Source organism: Jatropha curcas, chromosome 7 (genome assembly GCF_041381405.1).
Source record: "Jatropha curcas cultivar XTBG-Jc1 chromosome 7, XTBG_Jcur_1.0, whole genome shotgun sequence".
Lineage (NCBI taxonomy): Eukaryota > Viridiplantae > Streptophyta > Magnoliopsida > Malpighiales > Euphorbiaceae > Jatropha > Jatropha curcas.
Window position 1 is genome coordinate 26,431,634 of NC_143157.1, and position 21,149 is coordinate 26,452,782.

The 21,149-nt window shown below is 34.7% G+C and overlaps 2 protein-coding genes across 2 annotated transcripts; both read left to right on the top strand.

The window, feature by feature from the left end:
- Positions 1-1,565: 1,565 nt before the first annotated feature.
- Positions 1,566-11,529, top strand: BLI (protein BLISTER). The gene is made up of 13 exons (XM_012222270.4): positions 1,566-2,037; positions 2,757-3,408; positions 3,559-4,130; positions 5,233-5,352; positions 5,470-5,535; positions 7,073-7,183; positions 8,334-8,410; positions 8,679-8,746; positions 8,830-8,943; positions 9,487-9,659; positions 9,810-9,878; positions 10,575-10,730; positions 11,103-11,529. Exons 1-13 carry the CDS (start codon positions 1,972-1,974, stop codon positions 11,181-11,183), a joined length of 2,325 nt encoding a protein of 774 aa, XP_012077660.1. The 5' UTR covers positions 1,566-1,971; the 3' UTR covers positions 11,184-11,529.
- A 547-nt stretch (positions 11,530-12,076) lies between these two features.
- Positions 12,077-18,034, top strand: HCAR (coenzyme F420 hydrogenase family / dehydrogenase, beta subunit family). The gene is made up of 19 exons (XM_012222268.4): positions 12,077-12,236; positions 12,346-12,460; positions 12,588-12,672; positions 12,922-13,033; positions 13,655-13,739; positions 13,866-13,907; positions 14,032-14,110; positions 14,835-14,886; positions 14,981-15,043; positions 15,483-15,580; positions 16,003-16,038; positions 16,122-16,183; positions 16,445-16,472; positions 16,799-16,878; positions 16,999-17,068; positions 17,153-17,210; positions 17,389-17,453; positions 17,538-17,632; positions 17,711-18,034. Exons 1-19 carry the CDS (start codon positions 12,173-12,175, stop codon positions 17,799-17,801), a joined length of 1,380 nt encoding a protein of 459 aa, XP_012077658.1. The 5' UTR covers positions 12,077-12,172; the 3' UTR covers positions 17,802-18,034.
- Positions 18,035-21,149: the final 3,115 nt, after the last annotated feature.

Sequence of the window (21,149 nt, forward strand, 5' to 3'; positions counted from 1 at the left end):
GGGTTATTTTTGTAAATGTCTGAAGACGTCCATATATTCACATTGAGAGTGGTTTCATACCCCTCCTTCTATTGTAATTGTTTTTTCGAGATTTCCATTGAATAAAATATATCCAAAGTTCCAAAAAAAAAAAAAGTAAAATAGATCTTATATATATATATATATAGTGCCACGTGTTTCTTTTTCTTTTCTAAATTATTATCATATTTCTTTTTTTTTATTTTTTATTTCATTTTTTTCTATAAAAATAATCATTTCTTACAAAATTTAAATGAAAGGATGACAAAATATCGTTTCTTGTAATTTTTATTTAATTTTGATATTTTCTTGTTTTAAGACAATAATAAATAACAAAATAAAATAATTCAAATGACATATATTTCTTTGAAATTTAAGAAAGAAAGGTCAAATTAAAAATAAGAATACTACACCCAAAGGGAGCTACAGCAAGTAGAGTAATAAGATTAGGGATTAAAATAATGGAGAAGAATGTAAAAAATAATTAATTTTTGTAAACTCTAAACGTTAGGGTTTTAACGTTTGACACAATGCTCCCTAACTCGTTACTGAATGATAGAACTAAAAAAATAGCATTATGACTTTGGAATACTAAAAGCTCTCTGAAATGTTGTTATCGAATAAGCTCGTAGTAGGTATTAGCTGACAGGTGTTCATTTTGCTCCATCTTTTTTGTTACTTTAGAGAAAATAGAAAAACTACAAAAATTAAGGAGGTCGTTAAACGTGAATTTTTGCTCCTTTTTTTTCTTATAATTTCCCCTAATCAACCTTAAATACACAATTCAATATAGCAAAAAAAAAACTTGGCCAGTATACGTACTCTTATTCGTGCTTAAACCCGGAAGGTCGAGCATATTTCTACTAAAACACACTTAAATATAACTGTTATTCATATTTTGGAAACATAAATCCCTGATTGCTAATTCACATTTTGTCTGCCACTATACTTGTTAATTGATAAAAAAAAGAAAGATAATATAGATTATTTAAGGATATTGTAAATGTATAAACAAGATATATGGAGTATTATTGATTCCTTTTGTCTAAAAGGTGGACTCTTCTTGTCCAAAACATGAAATATTCGATAAAAAAAGTGTATTAACTAAAAGTAACGAGCATATTTGGACGGAATGATGGCATGACACAGAGAGACAGAAGATTAGTGTTAATTTGAATATAATTTATGCTATATTTGGGAAGGAGGGAAGTAAAATATCGGGGTAAAATTTTACTATTCATTTTTTCTTCTTAAAATAGAAGGAATATGAAATTAAAATTTATTTTACACCCTCTTTAATATTTTACCTTGAATCAAAAAAAGAATTTTAATAATCATAAAAAATTTTCACCTTTTATTTTACAGCCATCCAAACAATGCTAAATCATTCGTTACATTTTTATCCTTCAAAGAAAATGGTGACTGTTGGCGTGGGTCATCATCATGAACCTCCGGTAGATATACCAGATGTCGTTTTGTAAAAACGTACCTGCCGGCGGTTCTGTTTCTCTCACCCACCAAATTTAAACAGAAGAAAACTTTAAATTTAAAAATTAAAAAAATTGAAAAAACAGAGAGAGGAAAAAAAAAAAAAAAAAGCGAGGAGATCTGCCGGGCCAGGACACCTCAATTTGCACTTGCGCACAGCTCCTCTCCTCTCTCTCCCCGATCTGATCGGACCTCTCCGTTGTTGGTCCGCACAACTCATAAGATTCTAGGGTTTCCTCATCCCCTAAATTCAAACAAATTTCAAAATCGAAATTAGATATCAATTCAAAGCATTTCAAAAAATTTCTTTTGTAACATTTTCCCAAATTTTCATTTACAGTCTGCTCTACATTCAATTCAAAACTCAGGAGAGGAGTTTTGGTGCTGATTGGTGGCAGTTAGTTTATAAATTTGTTTGATTTATTTGGATGAGATTCTCATTTTTTGGGGATTTGGAGGGTTAAAATGGCATCAGCTCAGGTGTTGCCGACCTCACGGAAACAGGAGCATCTCGAAGCCGGAAAGCGGCGGGTATGTGTAATTTTTTGATTTTTTTCTTACAAAATCGTGATATTATCATCTATCTACCCGAATTGTTTTGCGATTTTTATTCATATACGTGATTATGCATCTGTCTATATCTAAACCGTGCATGACCATATTGTTAACAAGGGGCCATTGATATTGATTATATTTTAGTGTATTGGATTAAGAATTGACATTTAACATGAACATTTCTCATAATCGCAGAAATGTTAGTGAATTACCTAGGAGATTTTTTCACATTTTCTTTTTATGGTTTTCATGGGTTGAACTTTGATATATAATGTGAGTTCTTAGTAGTTTTCTGCTTAAGGATGTGTGTTTTGTCGTTCCGACTTAGAGTTCACTGTCCAATTGTATGGTCGTAATATTTTTCTTAGACTGGGGAGTGTGATTCGTGGCTTGAGACAAACAATTTTTTATATAATGGAACTGTGAATTAGTAACATATTCTGTCTCCTTCTACTTCTAGGGCTCAATTTGGTTAGAGGTCTTTGATAGTCTGAGATTTAGCTGCAACTGTTGTTTAAAATTATTTATTTATCTGTATTATCATTTTCTTAATCCCATTTCTTTTTCAACTCGGTGTTTTTTGCAAGTAAAATACATGAAATATCAGAAGGAAGATTGATTTCTCCCTTGCTTAATTATTTTCTAAATGTTTCAATTTGCTTAATGTCTGAGCTATTGGCTTTGCTTTCTCCCAGCTGGAAGAGTTCCGTAAGAAAAAGGCAGCAGAGCGAGCCAAAAAAACTGCAGCCACTAGTCAACCTCTTGCTGCCGATGTTAGTGTAGATCAGAAACAACCTTTAGAGGCTGAACGTGTAAGGATTACAGATTTAGATGGAGCCGGTACATCTAATGGACCTGGCAGAACTTTTGAACCCTATGATGGAACTGTTAACAATGACAACAACATAACTAATATCACCCCAAAACCTGAGCAAAATTTTTCAAAAGATGAAGAAGCTAATCCTCTCTCAGTGAGTGATTCCAAGGCACCTTTGGCAGATCTGGTGCAGAGACACACAAATAATCATGATTTTAAGAGACATGATTCTTCAGGATTTTCTGGAGCTGCAGATTTTAATCATCGTCAAGAGACAGATGAAATTATTTATGATGCCAACACAAATGCTGGAAGACAAGTTGGAGTACCTTATGGGATATTGCCCAACCATTTTAGTGCTCCATTCTCGCTAGAAGGTCGAGGTTTTGATAGCACTTATAATCAGTCTACTCGATTCCAGGCAACAGAAAACAATATTTTTTCAAAGGGTTCTGCATTTACCTCACCTCAAGATCCTGCCTCCCAACTGAAAACTAAGAGTAGTTATGCCAACACACTGGCCACTGGTGGTATGCCCTCCTTCTACTTTGGATGCAACTTTTATCTGTCTGATTTTGCATTTCTACCTTTCTAAATGACAAGGTTATGCGTTTGTACTTCATATGATATTTTTTTGGCCAAAACATTAAGCATCTCCATTTGTTTTTCGGGATTTGCAGTGGATTTTTCTGAGCCTAATAATTTGAGAGGGTCTAGTGTTGAGGTTGGGCAAGGCATTCATGGCCACGTGCACTTCAATGGTTCCCTAAATTCAGACTTTGGAGAAGGAAGCTTTAGTGTCATAACTGGTGGTTTCCCTAGTGTGTATAGTAATACTGTGCAAACATCCAAATCAATTGCTTTCAATTCAGATGTTAGGAGCTCCTCAAATCAAGTTGAGCTATTTTCAGGAACATCTGAACCAAGTTCTAGGAGATCTCGTCCATCCTTCCTTGATTCGCTCAATGTTCCAAGAGCTTCTTCAGGGGCTTCTTTCCAAAGTGCTGAACCACAGAAGGAATCATTTATGTCCAATGCCTTAAAATCAAATGGCATGGATAGTATACGATCATCTGGCTTACATGAATCATCTGTGCTGACTGAATCTTTGGAGCAGCATCCGACGAAAGTTTCGGTCCCCCCTGTTAACGGTGTTGATCCAATGATGCTGAATGTTAATGAGAATAGCTTGGACAGAAAGCATGATATTTATTCATCTAAACAAAATGAAGATTTTGCTGCATTGGAACAGGTAGTCATTTTGTTCCTGATGCTAATTTTGGTTGCTTGGTGATTGGGCCATTGGCAGTATAATGCTATCAATGTTATTTCAGAGTTAGATTTCATGAATAATTAGTTTAATATTATGTTGGAGTTAATGTGATGCACGTGTTGCATGGCAGAAGGAGTCCTGAAGGTTGTATTTTTCAGCATTTGAAATTTTAGCAAAATGCCATGATTCCTGAAATTATCACTGTACCTGGAAAATGCTGTGATGTTAGGGGAATGTGCAATATTGGGATATATTTTAGTAAGGATGAGCGAATATGTCTTTGGCATGTGCACTGGCTTTAGATTTCCTAGTTAATGTCCTGGATAGTACTTATCTCAAATCATGCCTTGCTTGTGATAAGACAGGGAAGATCAAAGAAACAATACAAAAAGATATTGCAGGGAGCTTTTGAATCTACTTATTTAGCATGCCATGGAGGCTTTTACCTCTAGCTAAGCTGGCACAGCTGGGAAGTGTGGCTGCTTAGCTTCTGTAATTCACTTAACAACCGATCAGTTTTACTACTCATCAGTTTTATTCCTCATGTTTGCAATTTTATCCATACATGGTTGTTTAAGTGTTTGTTGGACATGGTTTATCCTTCTACAAAATGAGGTTTTGATTTGGGAATTGTGATTAAGGACTACAACTATAAATCACATGCAATTTTTCCATGTTGCGTCATTTGTTCTTTTCCCTGTTCCCTGGAGTAGCGGGATCTCTATGTGTATGGGGTCTGGTTGTTGCTCCTTTTGATAGAGCATTCTGGATGTTGTGTCCAACCATCCCCCGCCTTCTGATATTGTTGCAAGATTTATAACTATTGCATAAATCATTTAAAGAGTGTTTTCTCAAATCTCTATGTCTTGAAGAGTTAAAGTATTTATACTGTTTATACAAAACAATAACTTCCAAATTATGTTTGCTTTTTTTTTTTTTTTCCTTCTGTGTATTATGATCACTTAATGGATATTAGTTCCTGTTTTTACAAGTCTGGATTCATCCTTTTACTTTTTTTTTTCTTGTTTTTATTTTTTCCTTTTTTTTTTTTTTTTTGGTAAATATTGCTGCTGTCTTCCAGCATATTGAAGACTTGACACAGGAAAAATTCTCTTTGCAACGAGCCCTTGAAGCTTCTCGTGCTTTGGCAGAATCTCTGGCTTCTGAAAACTCATCATTGACAGATAATTATAACCAACAGGTAGGCTAAATGGGGCTTTTGTGACATAATGAAGTAAAGCAAACTCATAGATATTCCCTTTCATTTGCATATGCTTGTTTATTTACTTGTTTTCATATCCATTGAACTTTTCACCAGAGAAGTGTTGTCAACCAACTAAAGTCAGACATGGAGAAATTACAGGAGGAAATTCAGGCCCATTTGGTCAGTAGTAATTCTTTCTTAACTTATAGCTTCTTATGCATATATCAATATTGGTACTCGTATGGATGTCAGTGTATGTGTATTCAGACTTGCTCTGTTACTAGTTAGGGAACTTATATTTCAGTATTACATGCATTAAAATTCTATTTCTTTCAATAGATCTAGTGAGTTTAATATTCAGAGTTGCGATATCATTGATGCCTGTTGCCTACATTTATACTGACGTATCTTGAAAGTGCTGAAGTTCAGTCACCTTGATGATGATGGCCACGATTACCTTTTGCCTACATATTTGTCACTATTGCTCTCTAGATTATTTGAGTGATATCATGAGTTTGGTTTGGTTTGGTTTATTCTTAAATTTCACTTGAGCTAAATATAAATCTTCAATGTTCATAGCACGTAACTTGCCTCTCTTACATGCTGATATGTTGGATGTACGATGTGGGTTAAAAGTCCCACATTGGTTAATTACAAGCAAGTTGTAAGGCTTTCATGAATTTGGAATCTCCAAACTCAATGGCTAGCTTATGAGGTGCGGTATCAACTTGTCAACATCATAGCTAGTATAATGGACAATATTTGTCCACAAGCTGCTGAGATGAGATTTTTTAAGCTTGTGTTCAGAATCTCTAGTACTTTGAAATGACAAAAAGAGAAAGCAACACAAGTTGCTAAAGACATTCAAATGCATGTTCTAGGTGTTTTGGTTGTTTCATTTGTGAAGAATAACAATTATCCTCCTTTTGAACACAGAAGAAGAGGGAATAGGGAAAAGGGAAGAAAAAAAAGTTCTCTGACTGCTTGTACTGTTGTACCCGTAACTTGTAAGTCTATTAGGAGAACAAGCTTGGACCTTTTATCGTGATTTCTGCTCCTTGTATAGCCTGATTCACTCTTTTCCAAATAGGAACCCTGATTGTTTGATTTCTTTTTATTGATCTCAAGTTGGGTGAATGATAAAGGGGTGACCATTATATCTCGTTTATCATTACTGTTGCCCATGAGAAATCTTCACAAGTGGTTTCCATGTTTGCATGGATAAGAACAAATAGAAGAAGGAAAAAATTTGGGATGTTGAGCTTTGTGATGGGCTGAAATATAATTATTTTTTCTTGAATGGCGCGTATTATGGTCAATGGCTGCTAGGTGGTAAATGTTGAACATTGAGGCTAGAAGGAAAGGAAATTAGTTCTATGCACATTTGTAATACTCTGTTTTTAATGTGCATGTCAACAAAGTGATTATGGTAAATGCGGCAATAAGTAATTCAAGATGTAGCATAGTCAAACAAGTCTTGAAAATTTTTTCAGTCAAATATGACCGACAGTTTGTGAAAAATGAAGTGAACGAAGTAATTGCAACACATGAACACACTCTTTTATGAAGCAGAAGTGTATAACTAGTAACTAAGGGAATCAAGGAAAACTCGGATATCAGTATAAGATATTTATTTGTAGCAAAACATCTAATCTTCTTATTTTTGGTCATTATGTGGTAACTTAGAGTCTAATTGTTGTGTGCCATGTGTTGGCAGATGGAACTTGAGTCGGTCAAAATGGAATATGCAAATGCTAAACTCGAGTGTAATGCTGCTGATGAACGTGGGAAAATTCTGGCATCTGAGGTTATTGGTTTGGAAGAGAAGGTATTTGAATTTCTTGGTATGCTTGGTTCTTTATTCTTTGGAAGATTACACTCCGTTCCATCTTTTAGTTAAACCTTTTGTTTTGTGGACTTCCCAGATTCTGAGATTAAAAGTTGAAATGACATGATTGGATCCTATTTATAATTGGACCTTGTTAACTGTGCTTCTCTAACTTGAATTAAAATGTAAAATTATTGGCTTTTAGACTAATTAGATTATGCAATTGATCTCAGCATATGTATGAAGGACTTGTTTGTTGGCTTCTCTAGTTTTGATACTATGCTATTGTATGAGATGCTTGCTTCACATTCTGTTTGATCATTATTTGCTTGCTAGTATGAATGCCATTTGAAATTCGGTTTCTTGTTAGAAAAAATTGTTGACCTATGTAATGTTATAACAACTTATGGTTATCCTTCAGATTAAATTGCTCTGGTTTCAATTATTAAATTCCATCCTATGGTCCCATTTTAAGGAATGACTACAATTTTGTATGCACAAATAGGTAATAGAATAGTTTGAAATGTCAATTTGATTCAGTTTATAGATTTGTGTTTTGACCCATTCTTTCTTTTTCTGGTTGAATCCAAATTAACTCAGGAGGACATGACTAAGAAGATATTCTCGTGTAATCAAGTTTATGTAATTTTCTTATGTTGATGGTATCAGGTTGACTAAAGTTTTTGAATCTTCCTGCTTAACTTTGGTGAACAAATTTTCTATCTTATAAAAATTAATTGTGATGATACTACTCTTGCTTGTATGTGTGGGTCAGTGGATGATGTGGATTTTAAGGTTTTTTTTTTTGAAAAAAATTACTTAAACAACACTTTTTTTATAGTTGGTTTTCATGTATACTCATTTCCTTTATATTTATGCTCATTACATTGCACGGAAGTGCCACTTTTATTTTGCAACACAAGTTTTCATGTTTTAAATAAATTTGTAATGGAAGTGTTGTACTAAAAAAATGAACGATGAAGCATTTTGACCTGAATTTGCTCTAATTTTGTAAGATCAAAATATTATCTTGACCAGAAAATGTAAAACACAAGGGCATACTTTTATACACACCATGTGCTATAGTGATCACATTTTTGTATTGACTATTATATTTCCCTCCATTAAGTGATTTATGTAATTTTTGTAGGCACTCAGACTACGTTCTAATGAGCTAAAGCTGGAGAGGCAATTGGAGAACTCACATGCTGAAATCGCGTCATATAAGTAATAAATTTACCTTAGTTTGACTGTAAATGGAGAATTTGTATGTATATCTTTGTAGTAATGATTTGCTTGTGCTGTTGCACCTGTTCAACTAATAGTCTACACTAATTGTTTTATACTAAACAATAGTGACAACCGAAGTGGAATTTCCTTTTTAAAGTACCGCGAACCTGATCCTGGATTGTAATTTATTTGCTGAGATTTTTTGTGTGACTGTTACCTTAAGTTTGAGGAATGTGCAAGTTACAACACATTGTGAATTTTGCAGAAAGAAAATGTCCAGCCTAGAGAAGGATCGTCAGGACTTGCAATCAACAATTGATGCTCTTCAAGAAGGTATTTTGTTTATATATTGGTGGAAAAAACTTCTATTAGAACCTCAAAGTAGTCAATTCAGTCCATCTCTTTTCTGATGACAGAGAAGAAATTATTGCAGTCAAAGTTACGGAAAGCTTCAGCAAGCAGAAATTCTATTGATGTTGGGCAAATTCCTACTAATAAGAAGGATATGTCAACCTCTACAGAAGATTTAGGTAAAAAATTTGTGAAATGAAGTTTTTACGTGGTACGGTAAATAATTGCATACACGTCTTTGGCAAAATTTTGAACACCTGATTAGATGGGCCCAAGTCTAAACATTTTTCCCTCCCTATTATTTTTGATGAGTTCACAGTTCAATGACAGCAATACTCTGAAACAAGATTATGCCAGCATCAGTTGGTATTAAGTTTGTGGGTTCCATTTCTTTGAGTGTTTCTGAAACAGTTCTTCTTATGTTGGCTTGTGTATGATCTCTGCGATTCTCATGAAATGAGAGGATTTGCTGATTTAAGTTTTTGTCGTCACCTGTACTTTTTAGGGGCTTGCTCTGTATTTTATGTTGTCCTGGAAGTGTCCTAGATTTGAGGTTGATGGCCATGGTTGCCAATTTTTATTGTTATCTCTAGTGAAACTGGGGTTTCAGATGTAAATCTTGATGACCATGGACCACTAGACTAGATTCTATTGTGACTTTTCTTTAAAGTTTTCTCACTCTACTTTTAAACTCATGGTTTCTTATTTTGGTTCAAATACAGAGGCCATGCCTGGCATTTCTAACCAAGAAAACCATGATACTACTACTTTTATTGGAAACGAAGGTTTTCCCATGCCACCTGAAAATGAAGAGTCAAATCTTGAATTTTCCTCTGTGCATATTCCTTCAGATCAAATGAGGATGATTGAAAACATCAATACTCTAATTTCTGAGGTAATCTTCAGATACTGTTTCTTGAAATTCTATGCTTCTAGCCCTTCCATAATTTGTCGCCCCCACTCCCCTTTTTTTTCTTTTTTTTCTTTTTGAACTGCAAGTAAACACAATTATTTATTGTAAGAAATGGCTTTCTGTATGATGCAGTTGGCATTGGAAAAAGAAGAGTTGATACAAGCTTTGGCGTCTGAGTCATCTCATTGTTCCCAGCTTAAGGTAATTTTAAACTGAAATGAACTTATGCGATGGCATTTAGCAGCTTGGTGCTCAGTAAAGATTAATCTGTTCTTGGATGGCAAATTTACTCAAAATGAGTGGATTTTATTAGTTATGAAGGTGGAATACTCCTAAAAGTGAGGTTCTCTATGATCTGCTGGTTGATGCCATATTATAGTTTACTAGAAAAAACTTGTCATGTTTTGAATTTTAGTCGATCATCTGATTGGAGTTATTTTGAGAGATATTTGCTTTGCTATTTATTATAAACAATTTTTAGATTGAACATTTATTGATTCTGCCATTGCTTGGTCATACATTTGGATAGGCTCAGCTTTTTTTTTTTTTTTTTTTCTCTCGCAAATGTGGTTGCTGCCACTACAAAATAGACAAGCTTCACAATGATGTAGTCCACTAAGAAGTGTGCATTCAAGTGGCACTGCTGTTAATTAGGTAGCTGGTTGTTAATTCTTTAGTGTACTTTAGACTAGATGAGGAAATATAATATTTGATTAGATATCTGAAGAGACTGGCGAGGTTGCTGCTAAGCTTAGGTAAAATTTTTATGTTTTTTAATTTTATTCTACTATTGTTTTTTTCCCAGCTCTGAATGGTCAGTGTTTTTTTTTTCTGTGCACGCGCACATCTAGTTTGTTTATGCAAATCACCTATAATTTTTGTTTTTCAATAATGAAGGATTTAAATACCGAGTTGTCACGTAAACTTGAGGTTCAAACTCAAAGATTAGAGTTTTTGACTGCTAAGAATATGGCAATTGAGAGTGCTCCAGCAAGGTTACCCGATACCCGTGGCACACAGGAGAACCCTACATATGCAGATGAGGGTGATGAGGTATGATAACTAACACCAACTATTTTTTTATTACCATTGTAGTTTTCAGAATTATTATGGAATTAAAAATATCAAAATGTTTAATTTGTCAAAATTTACGGAATTAAAACATGGATTTTAAGTTCATGGATATATGCAATCTTGAGTGGTTTTTGGTAAAATCCCACTTCTTATGTGGGATTTTAAATAAGGATTTTGTAGGTTCAGGAATTTCACATAATCCAAGGATTTTATGTTCTTTTTACCAACCAAATGATGGAATTTGGAGAGATCTTTATATTGTCTGAAATTCCTCATCCAAAGTCCCTCAATCCAAACATTGAGGTTTTATGCTCCCATCTGTTGATTGCTAACGAGTATTTCTTCAAATAGGTGGTTGAAAGGGTTTTGGGTTGGATAATGAAGCTATTTCCTGGAGGGCCATCAAGACGGAGAACCAGCAAACTTCTTTGATACATTTGTCAGGATTTTGCTCATCAAATGGAGATGCTCAATTCTGCCACAATTTCCTCTCTGCTCCCTTAGTGTTGGCAATACGCCGGAGGTTGTAATCTGTATATTTCGAGTAATTATACCATCCATTCGTTTGTAAGAGATGAAAAATTAGGGTTCTTTTAAAAGGCCTTCTCATTAATTGGCAAATCTAATTGTCATTTTTTGATTGATGACAATAAGGGTGTCCCTTTTTACTGTAATTTGGACATTTAAATTTAGCGGGACGTTGTTTGGCTGTGGAAGGATAGAAAGCACTGCTATAGACAAAAATATGAGTAATTTTTAGTGTGCTTTGTTGTTTTAAGTCTATTGCCTATATAATTTTACTTCAAAAAAAAAAAAAAAGGGTTATTGCATGTATTAATTGAATATTTAATGATCACACTACTCAAACCCGATAATTTTGAGTTCAATGTACTGGAATAGTAATAGTATGATTTATTTGTTTCTGTGAAGGATTATTGAAGTCCTAAGCTAATTTTGTGAAAAAGAAAACAACTTGTCACTCTTCTTTCATTTGTAGAGGAGCGGGATGGCGTTACACAGTAAGGGGAATTAATGTTTTGTCGTTCAGGTCCTAGACACCAAGAACACAGTAAGCAAGGCAGCCCACATAATATGACATCTCATCAAGTCCATATAGAAGCCCGCTGTATCGATAAAATTAAACCCCTAAAGCCCAGAGGCAAAATAGATGACCAAACGTGTCCATATAAAACGACTTGTCGTTCGACCTATTTGATTAAAAAGCCATGACCTGTTGTTAAAGGTAACGTAACCCAACGGATAACCTCTAACAAGATTATCCTGGACGATTTCACATTCAAAACGCTGTCGTTCGTTTTAGTTCAGCGCTTCTAACAACAAATCCGAACGTTGATACGTGTGGTGAAGAGCTTTTCTCTCTTGCAATTCCGTCCAGTGTCTCCCCTCTCTCTCTCTGCACAATGAATGGTATAATTTGCAAGCTTTCACTTCCCACACTCACCTCATCATATTCTCATTCGAAAGGTACGCAATAATCACCTCTTTCTTTACATATTCATGTCTGTCTGTGTGTGTTTCTATAGAATCTCTTATACTAAGTATGAGGTTGCGGTTATTTTCGTTGTGTTAACAGATGCCAAAGAAAACTCTAAATCCTCAAACAAGTCAGTTCAGCTAAGAGAGGATTGGAGACAACGCTCCAGACCTATCCCTCCTGGTGGCACGTATCCTGCAAAGGACCATTGCAGGTCTTATCAGAGTTTTTGTTTTCTCTTGCCCCATTTTTCACCTATAAAGCTTAATTATCAATGTCCTGCTCTATTCTTATTATTACTTGATTTTATAACAGTTTCTGTTTTTTTCTCTTTTGAACAGTCGATGCGGGCTGTGTGATACATATTATATTGCTCATGTGAAGAATGCTTGTGCCTTTCTTGGTGATGGAATGTCTAGAATTGAAGTAAGTTATTTTTCCTTTATTTTTCCGCTCCTAACAGCTCGAAATTTGAAATTTAAGGGTTTTGGTAGAGGAGCTTTTTATGAGAAACTGGCAGTACTGACTTATTACTTTCAATCCTTTTGTTATTTATGAATGTTTATGATACGACAATAAATTGTATATATCTGTTTTATTCATGTGTCCGTGTCCGTGGTTATTCATGTATTTTTTGATAATCCTCAAATGTTCAATAACTAATCTCTTGCTCAGGGTTTGGAACCTGTTGTCCATGGTAGAGGAAGAGAAAAGGATTCTTTAGATGAAATGTACTTAGGGGTCCATGAAGAGCTGTTATATGCTCGTAAAACTAATCCTGTACAAGGTATGCCTTTTTTTTTTTTTGTATGTAGTTATGTGCAAAATTGAAGTGTATTACATGTTGGAATCTTTTATCACCTCATGCACTCATGCTCAATAACTGTTTACACTTGTAAATTGTAGTTACCTTGGATTGTCTGAAAAAATAATTCAAAGAAATTATCAAAAATCTTCTTTTTTACATATTTGTTTATTGCATTGCTGACATGATTTCAAATCTTGGTTCCTTGTCAATATGTGTTAATGTCATTTGAAAATTTTGGATGGGGTGAAACTTCAAGAGAAGTCAGCATATTTTCATGAAGCTTCCAGCATGATTGTTTTAGTCTTGGAAGGCTTGTGGTTCATTGTTAATATGGTTCCTTTCAAATTTGAGTACCTTATCTGAGTTTTAGAATGTTACTTCTCCTTTAAATGAAATAATCCTATTTTAACTTTAATAATACTTATTATTTTAAGCAAAAGTTTCAAGTTACACCTCTGCACGAATTTGTCCATTGCTTCGACTACTTCTGAAAACTATCCAGAATGTCTTATTTAACTTTTAAAGTAGATTATGATGCCAGTTTGATGACAATTTGTGCATGGTTTGAATTCATATGTGCATAACTTTTTTGGATGGCAGGAGCTCAATGGACAGGAATAGTAACTACTATTGCGATTGAGATGCTAAAAGCTGGCATGGTTGATGCTGTTATATGTGTACAGAGGTGGGGCAAAAAAATTATATTAAATAAACAAGTAAAATAGTCACATTTTCTTCTTGGAGCTATTGTCGCTCATTTGGTTTATGAACTTTCACTAAACTTTTTTTTTCCCCTTTTTTTATGAGACAGTGATCCAGAGGATAGACTCTCTCCAAGGCCTGTGTTAGCCAGGTATATGATGATAATTTCTAATTTAAGGCATGGCCTTATCTAGTGTTAAGTGGTTATTTCCATTTGTTTGTTTAGAAAGGTTACTCGTTTTTCCTGAAGATCTTTCCCCCTTATGTTGTAATAGGACACCAGAAGAAGTTCTAGCTGCTAAAGGCGTCAAGCCAACATTATCTCCTAATCTAAACACACTTGCTTTGGTTGAGGTACCTGGCAGCTATGCTTATAACTGATCCATTCTATGGTTTATCTGCTTTCTCTTTCTCTCAAGTGAGAGCTCCTCATCCTTCATTTATAACATTTCCCCTCCAGTTTCTGGGGAAAGGGCTTGACCTTTGCATCCATGGTGTCATAGAGGATTTTCCTACGTGTACTGTGTCTCGATTGAGCAAATACAAGTTGATCATCTTTATTTATATTTCCCTATCTGATGTTCATATATTTTATAAAGAAATAGAATGCTCAATTTTCTGCATATTGGTGGTCAGCCAGAATGATTTATTTCAAACGTACATTTCTTTATATTAGAAGTAATAATGAGAAGCCTACATTCACATGTTAATTTGGAATTTTCCCTCTAAAGTGTTAGGAACTGGTACTTTAGGAGAACTATTTTGGGAGAGTTTAAGTTAATCTAATAATGCTTTGGCTACCCATAAGTATTTTTGCACATATCTGAAGAAGTTAGTCATTGGAGGAATGTGCCAAAGATCTTTTTAGTCAAAATAAAAGTACTTTAATCAATGAAAAACATTAGTATTATACAAAGTACAAGAATTCTGCATTCATAATTTTTGCTCTTTATGTCTGTATAGTGATGGCTGTTGTGTTTATATTAGCTTACTGGTTAATAAGGAAGTTCTCTTCAATTCTGAATTATGTTACTTCAAAAGTTTAGTGAGGCAATGGTTCATTTCTCTCATACAACAGGCTGCAGGCGTGAAGCGTCTTCTCTTTTGTGGTGTTGGTTGCCAGGTGCAAGGTATAATTGATAGTCCTCTGGAAATTTCTTTTTTGAGCTATTTCTTTATTGTGACTTGTACTATTGTAATGCAGATTAATTTCTTAAACTGCAGCGTTAAGATCTATAGAGCACCATTTGAATTTGGAGAAGCTTTATGTATTGGGCACCAATTGTGGTAAGCAGATGCTTTATATTCTGTGATTTCTTTGAATTTGCTAAATTTGCAATATGCTGGTTTTGAGTTGAAAGACTTGTCAAATGTTCAAGGAAAGAACTAGGAATGTCAATGATAACCCAAAATCCTATTGGATTTAGCTTAATTAGTTGCAATCAAAAGTATGAGCATTATGTCGGAAGCATACCCAATTAAACTTAGAAGAGGAGGCCCCCTAATTATGCAGTTTTACCCAGGATATTAGCCAAATTTGTGATTTATAATCCTATTCATTTGGGCTATACTGAGTCTAAAAATAGCATAATTTAAGTTTCTTCTCCATTTCTAGTTGTGGATGGGAAATCTATGGGAAATCTATGGCCATATCTAGTTATCTATTATCTATTTACCAAAATTGCTGCAGAATTTAATTTATGACCAACACTTTAAATTTTAACAGTGGATAATGGAACTCGAGAAGGGCTTGATAAGTTTCTAAAGGCTGCGAGTGATGAACCAGAAACAGTTCTTCACTATGAGTTTATGCAAGATTACAAGGTTTCTTCTTATTAAGCACTTGTATTGGAAACTATTATTCTACTTTGTTTATTTTTCGCTAAGCACCAATATTCATGATGTCAATTGCCTACTTATCCAAAAGAATAGAGTAGAAAAATAAGTAAGCGATTGTGTCTTTGTTTGTGGATGTGACCAGCCTATCATAATGTGCCAGGTAGCCTATGTTGCAAAATAGTTGCATCAATATTTTCCCTAATTTTCATGAAGATATACTATCATCATTATTTTCAGTTATCTTAGCTGAAAGAGAAAACAGGACCAGTATGTTGGAAATTTTAGAATGGAGGGAAGAAGAGCTATATCAATTTGTTGTTTGTAACACTTCTTTGTTATGTCAAATAAATTATCCTATTAAAAATTTTTTAATAGTTGTATCATTTGATACTTTGTTGTGATCATAGGTCCATTTGAAGCACTTGGATGGTCGCATTGAAGAGGTAACCCTTTTTCTCTGTTTTGAGCTTTGTCCAGGTTTATATTTTTTGCTGCTTCATCTATTTTCCAATCTTAACTAAAGCAGGTTCCTTATTTCTGTCTACCAGCAAATGATTTAGTTGATGTTATTGCTCCATCTTGCTACAGGTAGCTCTTTGTAATTTTTATGGAGCACTATTTACACTGATTAATCCAGCTATAATATTTGCCCTTGCTGGAGAATATTATGAATCAATTTACTTTGATGTTGTTAATCTTAATTGGATGAAGATACATTCTTTCATTCTCTGGAGCTTGTATCATGTAGAATGCCTTTAAAAGTTAAGAATGTGTAGTTTTGCCGAAGAACAATAAATCTAATTTGGCATCTGATATTCTAACTAATTAAAGTTCTTTTGTGTTATACAGCTGTTTTGACTACACAAATGCTTTAGCGGTGAGCTTCTGTCAACTTACTCAAACAAACATTTCTCTTCTCTGATTTGGTTAAAATTATCACGGCGCTGTTGCTGCTTTATTTCCAGTTTCCTTGATCTATTTCTGCCACCTCCCATCTGTCTGTCTGTCTTTCTTTTTGTCACATAGCTTTTAGCAATGTCAGTGTGTCACAGTTAGTAACCTGCACATGAAGAATTTTGTTACGTGAATTTAGTTTTGTCTTTTACCGTATGTGAGCAACTCTTTTGCCACAGATTACTACCAAACTGATAAGACAATTTTTTTTTTCTGGCTGACATGACCTGATTTTGCTTATGCTGTCAGGATCTGGTAGTTGGGTATATGGGTGTGCCAAAATATCCTGGAGTCAGCATGACGCAGCATCCACAATATGTAACAGTCAGGTAACTTGATTTAAGAGGGGTCCTGGCAGCTTCTAAAATTAATTATTTTTTATCATTTGCTGATGTTTTCATGAGAATTAACGCACCCTTTCTCATTCATATAAATGTTCCAAATTGCAGGAATGAACGGGGGAGAGAAATGCTAGGTTTGATAAAAGATCTACTGGAGATCACTCCAACAACTAGTAGCGTAAAACCCTAGACCATATCATGCTTAGGTTTTTCTAGTTTCTAGGCTAAATTATGACTTAAAAGTACAAATATGTTATTTCAGGGTGACCGAAGACCATTTGTTATGGAAACTGTCAAGGCAGATGACAATGCAAAGATGGGTATGTACTATCATGTTTTGAAAATCTCCCTCTTACCCATCTGCCTCTAAGCATGAGTTATGTGCTCTTTAAATGGAGATGGAAAGGGAAAATCCACTATGTGGCACATATCTAACTTTCATAAGTCTCATTTTTTGGAAAATATCTAGCATCCAAGTCCTTTATTGTTTTTCCTCAGGGAAAGGTCCTTCTCAACCTGCCCCAAAGTTTGTTGGAAATTTTATAGCTTTTATACTGAACTTGGTAAGGATTTTCTTATGATGCATTTAATGATAAAACAACCGAGACAAGTATTTCTTTTAATTGTAACTTGGCCTTTGGAACCAGATTGGCCCGAAAGGTCTGGAATTTGCCCGTTATTCACTGGACTACCATACCATTCGGAACTATTTATACACAAACCGCACTTGGGGAAAAGAAAGGTATACTTCAGTGATTTGTGGATCTCAGGATATTACATTGGAATTGCTTTTGATATTTGTAAATGGTTACATATGCAGAGCTGACAGGCACGCACCTTCATATGCTAAGAAAATTGTAGAATTGTACAACCAGAATGGTCAAATCGATAGAATGCTACAGAATAAGTGACTATAACACGTTGCCATGTATGTGGCAATTTTGAACATGTATGAATTTCTGAGTGTTAACTTTATAGTTCTTGTAACTTAATGTGGGTTTGAAATTATGTTTCTTGTTCCCACAAATGTACAGTTGTATGCTTGGTTTCTGCATTTAAAAGTTTGTAATTATTAACTTGCACCATGAAACTCCAAATTATTTGGCGGATGAGTTGAGAAGTCACTATTATTTTGTGGGTCTCATTTATAAATTTGATCTTTGAACTTTGCTTGATTCTCCTTGTAGCCCCTTGAACTTTATGGGGGGATTCAATCATATGACATTTTATTTTCAGGTTTCAGTAATAATTTTGCTCTTTGCCAAAACGAAGTAATTTTGCAAGGGTTCAATCATGATCCTGTACTTTCATATTTCATTTTGATGAGAGAGACAATTATTACCGAAATGTGAAAGTATAAGGTCATGATGGATTCTTACAAAGTTCAGAAGGCCATAAGGATAGTCGCAAAAACATGAAGTCAAATTTTTGCATTAGGACCGTTTGTGTGACAACTAAAGCAAGTAACTTACTTTAATATCCTGCTGAATATTTCAGTCAAGAAAAAAAAAAATCCTGCTAAATGTTGCATGATTCTTCTAGGGTACAAATTTGATGTTGAACACTGTTCTCTTTCTCCACCTGATCATATAGCCTAATAATATTACTATCCTATTAGATTTGCGGTGTTAAAATCACTCGGTTTCTGTTGATACTATGTTCTAAGTGAATATAATTAGTCCTTTTATTTTGAATATTTGAAGGTCTCATTTTAAAAAGAATGATGTTGAAGAAAAAGAGAGAACGCTAATGCATTCTCACCCAACAGATTTCAAGAGACTAGAAGCAGCATTCAATCTGCAGGATGATCCATGATCATAAATTTCCATGACAATTAACATTGGTGCTGCTCATTTTTTTACTCCCCTTCCAAAACAGAGGTATAATTCTTTGAGACAATATCAAATCATTAAAAAAATTATTTATTTTTACATTAAAAAATATCCTTTCGTTATGGGATCGCAGTAGCTGCCCCTGTCCTGTTTCACTATTAGCTGCCAGAAATTTGGATAGACAATGGGGCTTTTAGTACATTGTCTACCAAGTGCCCACCTCTGCAGCTCTGCCATTCGAGGATTCTCCTGCCAGAACTTTAGTACAAGTTAATGATGTTCTGTTGGTAGCAGGGCCAGTGCATTTGGATGGGATGGGTTCACTAGCTTGTTCCATTACCAGCTAGGGAAGATACCATGCACTTTGGAATATCAGTAGATAATTGGCTTCCGTTAGTATGTCTGATGTTGATGATATAGATGTGCCATGAAGTGTTGCTGAGTTCTTTGCAATGCTAATCAAAGCATTTTATTTTCAGTTATGAAAATAGTCAGGTAGTCCTGTGAGCATGCTTCCTCTTTCACATTGATGTGACCTGCATCTAGACATGTGGGGTCCAGTTTTTCTAATAGGATCAGACCATTAGCTATCCTTCATTTTTTTTTTTTTTTTTTTTTGTCCTGATGAGCATGTGTCAGAGTCGGTCTTTCCTCTGTGGTTTAGGCTATTTTTAACTGGGAATTGTCTATAGGAACTATTGCAAATGGTTAATAAGCTAAATCGAAGGAAGTCCACATATTCATTAGCATTTTCAGCTGTCAATTTCTGAACCAAGTTACGAATTGCACAAAAACAGGGATATTATATATATAAAATTCCCCTGCTTTGTCCATAGAATTTAGTGTACTTTTATACCTTTAAGAATTACATGCTAGGTGAAACTGCTAAAAGAATTAGATATCATGAGCCAACAGTTTCTTTTAACAACACCTAATTATGGTGGGTATTTCCTTCTTCAACTGTATGAATCTGATTTATATCAACACATGTTCAACTTAACTAAGTTTTGTTCTCTTCTTGCATTCAGTAGTAACTCGCTTTAAGCATGTGTACTTAAGGCATACGTCCGTCTACCTATAGGAATATCTTAGTACGCAATGTCTGTAGAGGACAACTATTATTTACAGTTTATGTCAATTCTGTTATGAGAATCTAAGCACAAGCAACTTGCATTCATGCACAAACACACACGATCACATATTACCTGCATTTTATATACAGTCCAAAAACAATTTACAATATATATAGTAATTTGTATCACAAGATTCAGAACAAGCAGGAATGGGCTTTTGCTTGTTAGGAATCAGCTCTGATACCACTTGTTGGGCATCAGCTCTGATACCACTCGTTGGGAATCAGCTCTGATACCAGTTGTTGGGCATCAGCTCTGATACCACTCATTGGGCCCTTTCAACCGATTAAGAGAAAATTAATCCCTCCGACATGTGGGACCTACACGCTTTGAATGAAAGGAAAAAAAAAAAAAGGAGAAAACGTGTTATACTGTACACGCGTTGCAACACGCTTTCTTTGAAAAAGAAAACGGTGGACGCGTTAATAACGCGTCCTTCATTCTCTATAAATAGAGGCAATTGCAACTCTCAAAATACACACACCAGAAAGAAAGAGAAAATGTAGCAAGCGAGAGTGTTATAGTTTTAGGATGGGTTTCCTAAAACTGGGAGAGAAAAATAGTGAGGATTATTTTGGAGTGTTTTGGGAAACACTTTGTGTGCCACTATTTTTGTATTACTCTCTTTGTGTACTTACTATTTTTAATAGTGGAAGAATGATTCGGAGTTTCTCCCGTGGACGTAGCCCTAAACAATTGAGGGTGAACCACGTAAATTGTTGTGTGTCTCATATTTCTATTTTTCCGCTGTGTTATTATTCTCGTAATTTCCTTGCCGGCCCCTAACATTGCTGTGGAACTTAAAAGAGATACAAGATGATGGTCAGTGGCCACCACCCCATGTGTTTCATCATTTCTTGGTAATTGTGATGTCTAAGTAAGAGGTTGCAAGACTGTGATAATACTAGAATTTCTACTGGAATTGGACAGAAGTACACGTATAGTTTCAATGTTGCAGTGCAGAGAGTAATGCAATTTCTAAACTGTCAAATCTTTGCTCCTTCTGCTAAAAACAAGTTGACAGAAGAGAGGTGAAGATAGAATTCGCTACTGAAGTTGACTGTATATATATATATTCTTTTCAGATTGTGGTGGTGATTTGAAATTCTAGAAGAACCAATGAGTTAGTTTTGTGCATGTGAATCAACAGCATGGGTACTCATATGGGTTGTCTTCTTCACTTGCATTCACATTTCTTTTTCGTTAAAAAATTGTTGGGCAATTTACTTTTAAATGTATAGGAGAGACTATTTGTAGCAGAACCAGAGCAGAAAGTGAAAAAGTTGCATAAACA